Source organism: Grammomys surdaster, unplaced genomic scaffold, assembly GCF_004785775.1.
Source record: "Grammomys surdaster isolate TR1022 unplaced genomic scaffold, NIH_TR_1.0 83508, whole genome shotgun sequence".
NCBI lineage: Eukaryota > Metazoa > Chordata > Mammalia > Rodentia > Muridae > Grammomys > Grammomys surdaster.
This window is the reverse complement of record NW_021607274.1, coordinates 1-11,732: the sequence shown is the minus strand read 5'-3', so window position 1 is coordinate 11,732 and position 11,732 is coordinate 1. Positions and strand designations below refer to the sequence as shown.

The 11,732-nt window shown below is 44.2% G+C and overlaps 1 protein-coding gene across 1 annotated transcript; it reads right to left on the bottom strand.

The window, feature by feature from the left end:
* Positions 1–594: 594 nt before the first annotated feature.
* On the bottom strand, positions 595–11,491 carry LOC114635304 (F-box/WD repeat-containing protein 15-like; the record flags this gene model as incomplete). The annotated part of the gene is made up of 7 exons (XM_028783956.1): positions 11,402–11,491; positions 10,530–10,567; positions 10,172–10,335; positions 8,984–9,102; positions 3,254–3,463; positions 1,687–1,845; positions 595–805 (listed from the first exon to the last, which is right to left on the bottom strand). Coding segments are annotated over exons 1-7 (991 nt in total), but the record flags the coding sequence as incomplete, so codon positions are not given.
* Between the last annotated feature and the right edge of the window lie 241 nt (positions 11,492–11,732).

The window sequence follows — 11,732 nt, the reverse complement described above, 5'->3', positions numbered from 1 at the left end:
TCCTAATGCTTCCTATTGAACTTTACCACAGTTCTCATGTGGCACTGGAGGTCACCCCAGCCATAAAGTTACTTTCATTGATACTTCATAGCAGTAATTTTGTTGTGATTTAAGTATTTTTGAAGATAGCAGTTTGCCATAGGGGTCACGACCCATATGTAGAGAATCACTGCTCTAAGCCATTTTGCCATCCCATAATACAGTTCGTTATTGCTTGTCATTTGGGGTTTTTTTTTTTTGTTTTTGAGACAAGGTCTCACTATGTATCCCTGGCTAACCTTGTACTCACTGTATAGATAAGGCTGGCCTGGAACCCAGAGAGATCTGCCTGTCTCTCCTCCTAAATGCTGGATTAAAGGTGTACATTACAATGCTTGTTTTTTTATTTTTATTTTTATTTTTACTTATCAGTGTGTGTGTGTGTGTGTGTGTGCGCCTCCGTGGGTATATGTATGCATGTGCATATGCTTAGCCATCTTGTCAGCTCCATCTTTTTCTTTTGTGAGACAGCACCCTCTAGGAAGCTTTCCTGACCAGTCTCCTGATTTTGGGCATGTGCCATCACGTCTGGCTTGAGAATTTTCTAAGCTTTACCTTTAACAATTATTTGGTTCCCCATCTCTTCCAACTTCATATCAAACGTGGCAAATTTTGTGACTTTTTTGGGGCCACGTCTGGCCATCAGGGTTATCCTGTCTTCCCTTCTTGGGGTCCAGAAGGCTCTTTGGCATAATGAGAAGGAGAGACTGGTAGACACAGGGGCGGAGAATTCTGGTGTCCTCAGTAAGCTGCTCAGTAAATACACCTGCAGAGTGGATTGTCCAGTGGAATCAGTGAAGAATAACACCTCTGCAGCCTGCCACATGTGCACTCCAGACAAGGGGCTATAGAAAGAAACCCAGGAGTGGCTGCATCTGTTCTTCACCCAAGACAGGGCAGAGCACTCATTGCTCTCATTCAGGGTCAAAGTAACTCACCATCTTCCTGTCCCTCCCATCATATGCAGAGACAGAATGGAGTCCCTGACTCAGGAAAAAGGCGCCTCAGTCATCCAACTGTAATGGACTCATCAGGCAGAGATTGGTTAAGTACATTTTCCCTGTGCAGAGGACTAGTCCAGGGCTGCTCTGTAATTTTTTTTTTAAATGAGGCTTTGAGACTGTCTTCTGTAACCCAGGTTGCTTTGAAAGTATGTTGTGTATAAAACCAAATAAATATGCTTGGGCCCCGAAAAGTACTTGGCCTCTGATCGGACCGTCTCTCTCACAGAATCTAAGAACCAGACACCAGAGGGCTGGCAGTAAAGAGAGAAGGCAGTGTATAAAGCACTGGGTATGGTAGCATGTGAAATGTGAAATGTGAAATGTGTCATGGGGTGGATAGGTGTGTCGGCCAGTGATAGAAAATTTCTTCGAGTTCAGGACCAGCAAAGGGTTCTGGGACTATTGTTTCACCTGCCTTTGTCCTTTGGCTGAGCCACATTTCAAGGACACTTCACAAGCAGACATTTGCCATTGTGGTTGGTCATGTGACTGCTTCCAAGCACATTATTATCTCCTGACTATAGGAATGGCTTTCCTTATGATAGGGCTTAGGAGAGCAGGAGTGGTCTGCCTGAACCTCCCTGAGGACTGGACCTTCCCACCATCTCCCACCTTCACCCTGGAGTTGCTAGAACCGACTTACCTTTGGCAAGATATGTGGGTGTTTCTTACTCAGAAAGACCCATTTGTTCTGAGTAGAGGAGTAGAGTTCGTCAATACTATATTGGAATACATGGACTTTGGAAATGCGCTGTAAGTCGGGAATCCTAAAGATGTAGAGGTCACCCTCAGTATCACATGCCTGAAATCAGAGCATTGGCACTGGGTCAGTGAGAAAAGGTTAAGCATGGAGGAAGCAGTGTTATCTGCTCTAAGATCCACCACTGGGTCTTCAAGTCCAATAACAAGAGATCCAAAGCTCTGAGCAGCCTGCCTCCCAGAGCATCTGGGATGATCCCATGGAATAAGACTCTCTAGACCAGGGTGGGTGATGACTCAATGGGTAATTGTGGAGAGAGAGAGAGAGAGAGAGAGAGAGAGAGAGAGAGAGAGAGAGAGAGAGAGGGAGGGTGAGCTTTGACTCCAGTCCGAGGCTTTTTCTGACCTCCAGGCATGCATATGATCCATTGACACACATCCACACAAAATATTCACACACAAAATAATTTTTTTCCTTTTGGGTCTTTTGAGAAAGGATTTTAGGATTTCTGTGTAGCCCCGACTATCCTGGACTCACTCTGTAGATCAGGCTGGACTCAAACTCAAGAGATTCACCTGTCTCTATGACATGTACCATGAAGCCCTTCAGGATTTTTTTTTTTAAGAAACTTTTGGAAGGCCAGGTAGCATATTACCTTTAATCCCAACACTCAGAAGGCAGAGGCAGTCTGAGTTCAGTGAGTTAGACCACCCTAGTCTACACTGTGAGGTCTAGGCCAGGCAGGACTACATCATGAGATTCTGTCTCAAACCCATGAGGTAGGGTTTGTGCAAAGATTTTCCAGGCCCTAAAACCCTCTTACCCAGGACTCACTGGGACATCAGTGTTTTTTTTCTCAATACCTTTCACATTTTTCTCTCTATTGTCTCTACTCAAATTCATGGATTTAGCAATAATAAACATTTCAAAGACAAGAAGATGTAAAACCACTTAGAAAAATTGTGTATGTGTGTGCATGTTATATGTATATTTATGTATGTGTATGTAGATTACATACCAGGGCATACATGGAAACCAGAGAAGGATGCCAAGTATCCTGTTATCCTTTTCTGATTTCCTGAGAGAGTCTCTTATTGAACCTGGACTCAGGCTGGCTTGGCTAGCAGCTGTCTAGTCCCAGTGATCCTGTGTTTCCATCCCCTACACTACTGGGGTTACAGGCACCTTTAGCCACATCTCACTTTTGATGTCAGTGTCAGGGATTAGAACTCGGGTCTTCATGCTTGCACAACAAAAACTGCTACTCACTCAACCATCTCTCCCCAGATCACAGGAAAGAATTTTAAAATGATATTTTTAAGAGAATGGCTTAAAGAAATGTAAATGAAGTAGGTCAAAGGCTAAGGAATGGCCATGCTTATGGTATACTGTGACTGACTCAGGGTTTGCAGAGACTCCAAAATGGCAAGTTAAGATTGGACAGTAATGGGACCTCAAATTGGCAAGTGTTTTGTTCTGTGTGACTATTCCAGATTTGGGGGTCACTTACCAAGACAATTGGGCCATCCTTTGTAACGACAGCTCTCAGTGATTGACAGGGAAAGAACAGCTTGTTAGTTGCCAGAGCGTCCCTGTTGTGACAGTCCCACAGTTTGATTGTTTCGTTTATATCTATAGTGACCGCGATGTGCATCTCAGGGAGGGTTGTCAACATCTTGATGTAGGTGGGCTGTTCTGGGCTTACCCAGGTCATAACACCCTGGGGAACAAGAACATCATCACGTCTGAACACCTCCAGTTCAACTGCTTTCACCTACCAGTTTTATTTGGAAGCCTCATCCAGACTGGAATCCCTTCTTACTTACAAGAAAAGAGTATGAAAGTTCTAAGCATCCCTCACTGGACATGGTAGCACATGCCTAGCATCCAAGCCCAGAGAGACAGAGGCAGAAAGGTCACTAGAAGCTTGAGTCCAGTCTGGTCTACAATGTCAAGTAGCTGGCAAGTTGGAACGACATTACAAGACTATCTCAAAAATAGAAAAAGAAACACAGGGTTGTAGAATGGCTCAGCACTTAAGACCACCAGCTGTTCTTAACCAAAGAACCTGGGTTCAATTCCTAGCACACATGGCAGCTCACAACTGTCTAACTCCAGTTCCTGGGGACATGACACCCTCATAGGGACATACATGCAGGAAGAATACCTATGTACATAAAAATAAAAAGAAACATGAAGAAGAAAAACTGACATCTAGATTATTTGGGGCAGAAGTGGACAGGAAAACAGGACACATTGTGCTCAAAGACAAGCCCACACTCACTATTCAGACCAGAAAGAACATGGCTGTCAGGATGGCTCACCAGAGAAGGGCACTTGCCACTAAACCTGATGACAGGAGTTCAACCCTCAGGAACCACATGGAAGGGGAGAACTAACTCCCACAAACATGTATGAAGAACAATCAGCAGCCCTGTGCTCAAAGCCATTTCACCTTTACTAACAGTGCAAGCAGAGAGCGTATGCCTATTGTCACTTCTAGTGGGGCTAGATTTCTTGTTGTTTTTGTTTTAGAGACAGGGTCACTGTATATTCCTGGCTTTCCTGGAACCTACTATGTAAAACAGGCTGCCTCCCAAGTGCTGGAGTTAAAGGCCTGGACCACCATTTCTGGCAGTACTAGGTTTTATAACATATGAAACAAACCTATTTACAATGAATCAATTCTAAAACTGGTTATTGTATCATCAATTCTTATACATTGCAAATGAAAAAAACAGGTTCTTCCCCAGGCTTTTCTTTAAGTTAAAAAAAAGGGGCTAGAGAGATGCCTCAGAAGTTAAGGGAACCGACTATTCCTCCAGAGGTCCTGAATTCCATTCCCACCAACTACATGGTGACTCACAACTGTCTGTGATGGGATCTCATGACATCTTTGGGTGTGCAGATATACATGCAGATAAAGCAAATAAAATATATAAATTAAAAAAAATTACTCACCCACACACTCACCCACATACTCAGCAATATACACTAACCCCCACACACTCACCCACTCACCGCTCTAGCTGTGTTTCCTCCTTTAAGACACACACAGCCCAGGAAGGTCTCAAGAGAACTGTGCTCAGTGCAAGACACACCTTGTTCTATTTAGCTCCTGGGGTGAGGTACCCCAAACCCTAGTAGACACTATCAGAGAAAGAATCACGTGGAGAACAGCTGTGTCAACTGTTCAATACACCCCCCAAGAGAGCACAGCTCCATTGTGCTCCCCAGTCAAAGAGTGGGGGCCCATTCTCCTAGAGCCACAGCCAATGAGAGGGCAGGGCCAGCTCTCCTGACTACCACAGGTAGTGAATTGAGGAGGGCATCACCCCACATCCATGCCAGCAGACTGCCTCTAAGCATATCTGTAGTGTATTTGTCTAATTAATCATCATTGTAGAAAGACTCAGCCCACTGTGGGCAGTGTCACTGCCAGGCTGGTGATCCTGGGTGGGATAAGAAAGCTAACTGAGCAAGCCATGGAGAGCGAGCCATAAAGAATGACCAAGCCTCCATGGCCTCCGCATCAGTTTCTGTCTGAGCCTCCTCTGATGAACTAACCTCTGTGTTCTTTCCTCCAAGTTACTTTTGGTCATGGCCTTTTAACAAAGCAAAAGCAGCACACTATTACACGAACGTGTAGCCAAACTATATTATGTGGTAAATGTTAGTTCTCAAGACTCTCCAAATATCCAGAAATGAGATCAAGCTGGATTATGGGATTTCTGACAGTTAGATAAAAGCCATTGTTCCTCAGGAACTTCTGAAACAAATTCCCATCTGCAAGAAGGTATTTTTAGCCTTATTTCTGCTACTGTTCTTAATTTACAATGTACTCTCTTTACTTATTAGATACATTCTAGAACAAATAGAGACAGACTGTCTAACTCCAATATACTTAATAGATACTGGCTCTCATTCCTGTCAGAAATCTGCTAAATGTTTCTATGGTAACTATGTTACTATGCTTTTCTAATGTTAAAGCTTACTATGATAGACAGAGACTACCAAATCCTGACAGTGAACCCCCAACTCCCAAGATCACTGAGTGACATGGGCAGAGTGACAACAAGACTGCCTAGACTGTGATATGATAACCACTGAGAAACACCGCTCCATTGCCTTGCCCCCTGCCAGGGCTTGGTCTAAACTGTGGACAGAGGACACCCAGAGAGTTACATGTCTCCTATTGCCTAAGACAAGTGAGTCATTTCTCCCAAGTTCCTCCCCCACAGGAAAAAGCTACTCATCTTCTGGGCCTGATGGCCAGACTACCTCTGCTCCAAGCACAGTGGAATTGTCCACTGCAGGTCCCATGAGATGGATGGCTCTATTGTCTCCAAGGGAAACAACTGAGGTGACAAGGTAGCTAGAGCTGTTTCACCTACCACAGGACATTCTTACACTCTTCCAAGCTTCTTACTTCCTTGACATTCCCCCTCATAAATAACACTAACCTGTCATTTCACCTTCTGCTTCAGACCTTGAGCTTGGCCCACCAACTCCTTAATGTCATGCCACCTTTGTACTTTAAAGATCGCTGGCATGTGTACCCCCTGAACTAACTCACAATTGCCACTTACAGCTTCTCCAGTGACCCTGCCAAGTAATCTTACTTCACCTTTCACCAGCTGCCCTGACTCTGGTGTTGCCACAACCCCATACCTCTTCTCTATCACTCTGAACTATAGACTTAAGGCGTTTCTCATGCTAATCTATAGAATCAACTATCATATTCACAAGGTCACATTCTCAAGTTTCCTTTAATTGTCTTTTAAATGTAAACTTAAAATGTTTCTCATTGTGTTAAATTGATATATATTCAACCTCCCAGATAGAAGGGAAAAGCCCTTCTTGCTCCTTCTGCTCCATGAAAGGTTTTTGTCTTCACTAAACTCATCTTAAAGAGTGTTCATGCTGTTACCAGATTTATCTCTTTTGTAAACTTATAACCTCCAGGAAACCCACTCAGATCCACCTCTCATGGACCAAACAGACTCCATATAGATAAGTACACGAGCCAATCAATAGCCTAAGTTTCTACCTGTTCTCTATTCCAGAGGATGGGATTCCTCTACTGTTCCCTGGGATTGGGACTTCTCTCACTCCAACCACCAAGACCTAAGGATTTCAAATGTAGACCTAAGAAAAATTTTCTCCCAAAAGTACATAATTTTATTCTCTACCTCTAATATATATATATATGTTTCAGCATCTTGCTTTGTCCAGGCTTTTACTGAAAATCTGCATCCAGGACAGCTCGAGAGAAGCAACCCACAGATGGGCCAGCACCTGCTCTCACAGACACAGATGCTTCTACTGGACCTACTTCTTCCTATCCACAGATGGTCCCACAGATCCTGGACAGCAAGGAAACAGCCAATTCTCCCAAGACTGTACCAACATTCCCATCCCTGTTTTCTTAGGTTTCCCAGAGACACAACACCTCAGAGTCAGCAGGAAATAGCCAAAGATCACGATGACTCTATCCCTGATTCACCACCACCTCTTTCTAGTTTCTCCTTTTCAAAATTAAACCAAAATGGAGGAATGTCAGCATGCCTTCTAGGCTCCAGCCTAGGCAACAGCCAGGTAGGCCTGGCTTGCTATAATACAGGCTGTTTGTCCCCTCCTTGCTCTCTTTGCCACTTCTGTCTGACTGTTTTCTCTCCTTAACCCTGTTTTCCCTTTCCCCCTCCCCCTCCTCTTCCCTGCTTCTCTCTATGTGTGCTGACTGGCATCTCCTCTTTCTCTCCATCTTTCTCTATCTCTACTCCTTTCTCAACTCCCCTTTTCATGCCCTAAATAACTCTATTCTATACTATACCCATCGTATGTTTGGTATCTTGGGGGAAGTGATGTCTCAACATGGGCCCAACAAGGCACCCCTCCTACCTCACCATACTTTCCTCTACAAAACATATCCTGGTCTCTTTAGAAACACAACACAGTCTACTTCTTTCTCGGTCTACTCTGGACTCTTCTGGATCCCTCTGGCTGCTTTCTTATATCTACAGTAAAAACCTTAATCATTATCATGAAGAAGTTATGTTGGCAGTTTCTTTACTGCATCCCCTCAAATAGCTTAAAAAACCCTTAAAGCATTTCCAGCAAAATCAGGAACAAGACAAGTATATCCACACTCTCTACTCTCCCTCAAAATGGTATTGTTTCAGCTAGAATAATCAAACAAGAGAAGCAAACAGTGGAAGAGAAGCCAGTTTCCTCATTTGCAGACACTATGAGCCTGTGCTTAGAGATCCCAAGACTCCACCGGAACACTCTTAGAACTGATAAACTTCCATCAAACTGATAGGCTACACAGTTCATATGCAAAAAAAATTAGTGCCCTTCCTATACCACAATAAACAAAGAGAGAGGATCAGGGAAGCCATCCCTTCCACAGCAGCCTTGAAACACCACCCTGAAAGGGCCTGGTGGACGTGGTACACACTTTTGATCCCAGCAGACAGAGGTTGGCAGATCTCAGAGTTTGAGGCCAGCTTAGTCTGCAGAGAAAGTTTCCCCCAAGGCTCTTACACAGTGAAATCCTGCTCCAAACCAAAAATACAACAACAAACAAACTCTGGAGTAAGAAGCCAGAGTGATGGTTCAGCAGCTCAGAGCAGGTAATGCTCTTGCAGAGGACCCTAGGTGGGTTCCCAAAGCCTACACAACATTGCAGTCTCTGTCCTAGGCCAGCAGGCACCAACCATAAACTAACACAGGCACACACATATATAAAATAAAAAATATATCTTAAAAAGGAATACCTGAAATTGTCCCTGACCTAGCATGTGAACAATCTCTGTGATGAAAACTTTGAAACACTGACAGGCACTGCAGAGATGGCTTAGCAGAAGACCCGAGTCCAGTGCCCACAGCTCCAGTGCCCACAGCTTACAGCCATCTGCAACTACGGTTTTAAGGGACTTGACACCCTCTTGTGAACTCCACAGGCAGCAGACACACGTGCGTCACACATACACATATGCACAGAAAACACACATATAATATACTTCAATCTAAAAAAAAAGTCAGAGGGGAAAAATCAGGTGTGTGGTGTAAACTTTTGACTGGAGCACATGAGGAGTCAAGGTAGGTGGATCTACATGGGGACTTCTAGGACAGTCAAGTCTATACAGGGAGATCCTGTCTCATCATCACCAACAACAAAAGGATGAAATCAGAATTCACATCCAGGTAACTTTTGCTACTCATTGGCCAGACTTACCTCGTGAATATCCCAGGTGGAAATCTTGTTCTTGGAACTCACCATACAGACCACAGATCTCTCTTCTCGGATTCTTGTTAAGCCACGCCCTGAGAAATAACATTCATATCCCCGAATTCCTGCAAGGAAACCCCAACAATATTTGGACACAAGACAGTTGAGGGGCAACTCAAACCAAGGAAGGTATGTTTCATTTTGCTCTACCTTGTAGAAGGATGGATAAAAGTTGTGGGAAGGATGAAGCAGAGGCAGTCAAGCACACTGCAGGTTGGTTCTTTGTTGAGATACAGTTACTCTTTAATGTGCTTCTAGAGATACAAAATGGGTACTGGGGGCTGGGTCTGGAACTCAGTGGAGAGAGTGCTCGGTTCTGTTCCTAGAGGCCTATAAACCTTAAACAAGTTCTCATTTGGAGGCAGAAGGATCAAGGTCATTGGTATTTGCTACATGAAGGATTTGAGATCAGCCTGTGGTACATAAGATCCTGTCTTGGAAGAATATAAATAAATAAATAAATAAATAAATAAATAAATAAATAAATAAGCAAAGAAAGAAGCAAAGAAAGAAACAAAGAAAGTGAAAGAGAAAAAGACACAAAAGAAGCAAAAAAGCCAGATGTAAAGATGTAGCAGTCCCAGTGAAGGCAAGCAGCAGATACTGAGTTTGAGCAGATCTACAGATCAAGTTCCGGGTTAGTCACAGAGATATAGTTTCAAAACAAACAGAAAAGGTATAATTTTTCCCATCAGAAGAACCAGAAGAACTGATTCCACAAATTTGTCTACACACACACACACACACACACTGTGCCATGTAAACACATCACATACACACACACTAAAAATAATAAATGAAAGAAATTTAAAAGTATCTCTCATTCAGAAAGCTGTTCTGAGGAAGTTTTTAGAAAAAAAGATAAATACTAAAGCCTATCTAGTAATTTCCCGATTAAATTCTCTCTATACTCTGGGAAAGGTGGGAAGCCTTCAGGGAAAGGGAGTGAGAGAGCTGGTTTTAAGATTTTGAGCAACCACTCAGCAGACCACAGAGTGGTTCTATGGCTAGGCTAGCACGGCAACTCCACCCTGTTAAACTGCAATTCCCTTCCTCTTATTGAATGAGAATGTAGGACTGCAGAGAATGGGAAAAACCAAGTGGGTGTCTCTTCTATTGTACCAAAAGCCATACCAGACTCCACCCGAATTTCCTTGTAAGTGAAATCTTCTGGCTTTGCCCAGGACTTGGTGTGTTCTTGCCATGTTTGGTAAAGAAAGAACTGCTTCCATGTCTCTGTGCCCAGGAGCTGTAGAGTGACACTGTCACAGAAGAGCCATCTCTTCACACACAACTTCCTGCAATGCACAGTTGCAATCCCATCAGGCTGACCCCAGTCACCTCACCTTAGAGCCATGGTTACAGTGCCCAAAACTTTTATTCACTAACCATCTTCACACAGCAGAGGTCCAGGTCCAGAATCAGAGGCCTCCTCTTCCCTTTCTGCCCCATCTCGTCCCTTCTTCCCATCCCACCCTGCCCCTCTCCTTACTTCCACAGGATATCACTGCTTGCAATTGCATTCCAGTACTATGGGAGAGAAAAGAATCCTTCAATCAACAACTGCCCCCTTCCCCTGGCTCTCAATATGTTCTGTGCTGGGCCAACACAGGTTAAGCAAACACAGTCCTAGCTCTCCAGGCCCAGGCAGCCTGGAGAGACCTACTCCAGCAAACACAAGTCACCTTGTGAGGGCTCAGAGGAAGGAGGGCCAGTCTCCACAGGTCTGACACAGAGTCTCAAGGAGGCCACATATCAGCAGCACATCTCTGCAGGGCAGCTTGTTCTTTTCATTTAGCAGAATTTTGTTGTCACTACTGCTGTTCTGAGATAGGGTGTCTAAGTAGCCTGGGCTGGTTCTAAATTCATGTAATTGAGTATGACCCAAACTCCTGGTCATCTTGCTTCTACCACCCAAGTGCTTCAATTACTGGCATGTGCTACCACTCCTGCCTCACTTCACTGGATTTGATGTCTTCAGAGTGGATAATGCTAACCCATGAGCCCTAGATGTAACCCTTTGCTATTCTGTAGGTCTGTGCTTCTGTTGGTCAAGAGAAGCAGCTGAGTTCCCGAGACATCAACGTGTCAGATCTGAGTAGACAGTCTGAATAATTAAGGGAGGGAAAGGAAGGGAAGGAAGAAAAGAAAGAGAAGGAAGAAAAAAGGAGTAAAAGAAAGAAAAGGAAGGGAATGAAGAAAAGGAAGGGAAGGGAGGGAAGGAAAGAAGGAAGGCAAGGAAGAGAAAAGGAAGCCAGGCTGTGTGAGTACAATGCTGGGGTGTCTGAGACTCCGAGACTGAGCTGGAAAGGCCCAGGGACTTATCATGCACCAGATGGAGGAGTTCAGCCAAGGAGCTTTTACCTTGTTCACTTGGGCAACCTGTAGCAAACTGAAAGCATCCAGATAGGAGACGATTTCCAGCAGTAGCTCACAAGGCAAATAGAACTCCATCTTGCATGGCCTAAGTCCACAGTGACTCTTCTTTCTCCTCCCCAGCTTGCTCCAATTTTAAAGGCTTGGCCAAAGATTTGACAGGGTTGCCACCTGCAGCTCCTCAGGCTTTGATTGTAGCAAGCTGCAGGTGTGTAGACTCTCAGCCTCACCACACACACACACTCACTCACCGGAGTCAGATACACTCAGCAAAGAGTGTTCACACCTAAATTCACTCCACAGTGTTATTCATCACATA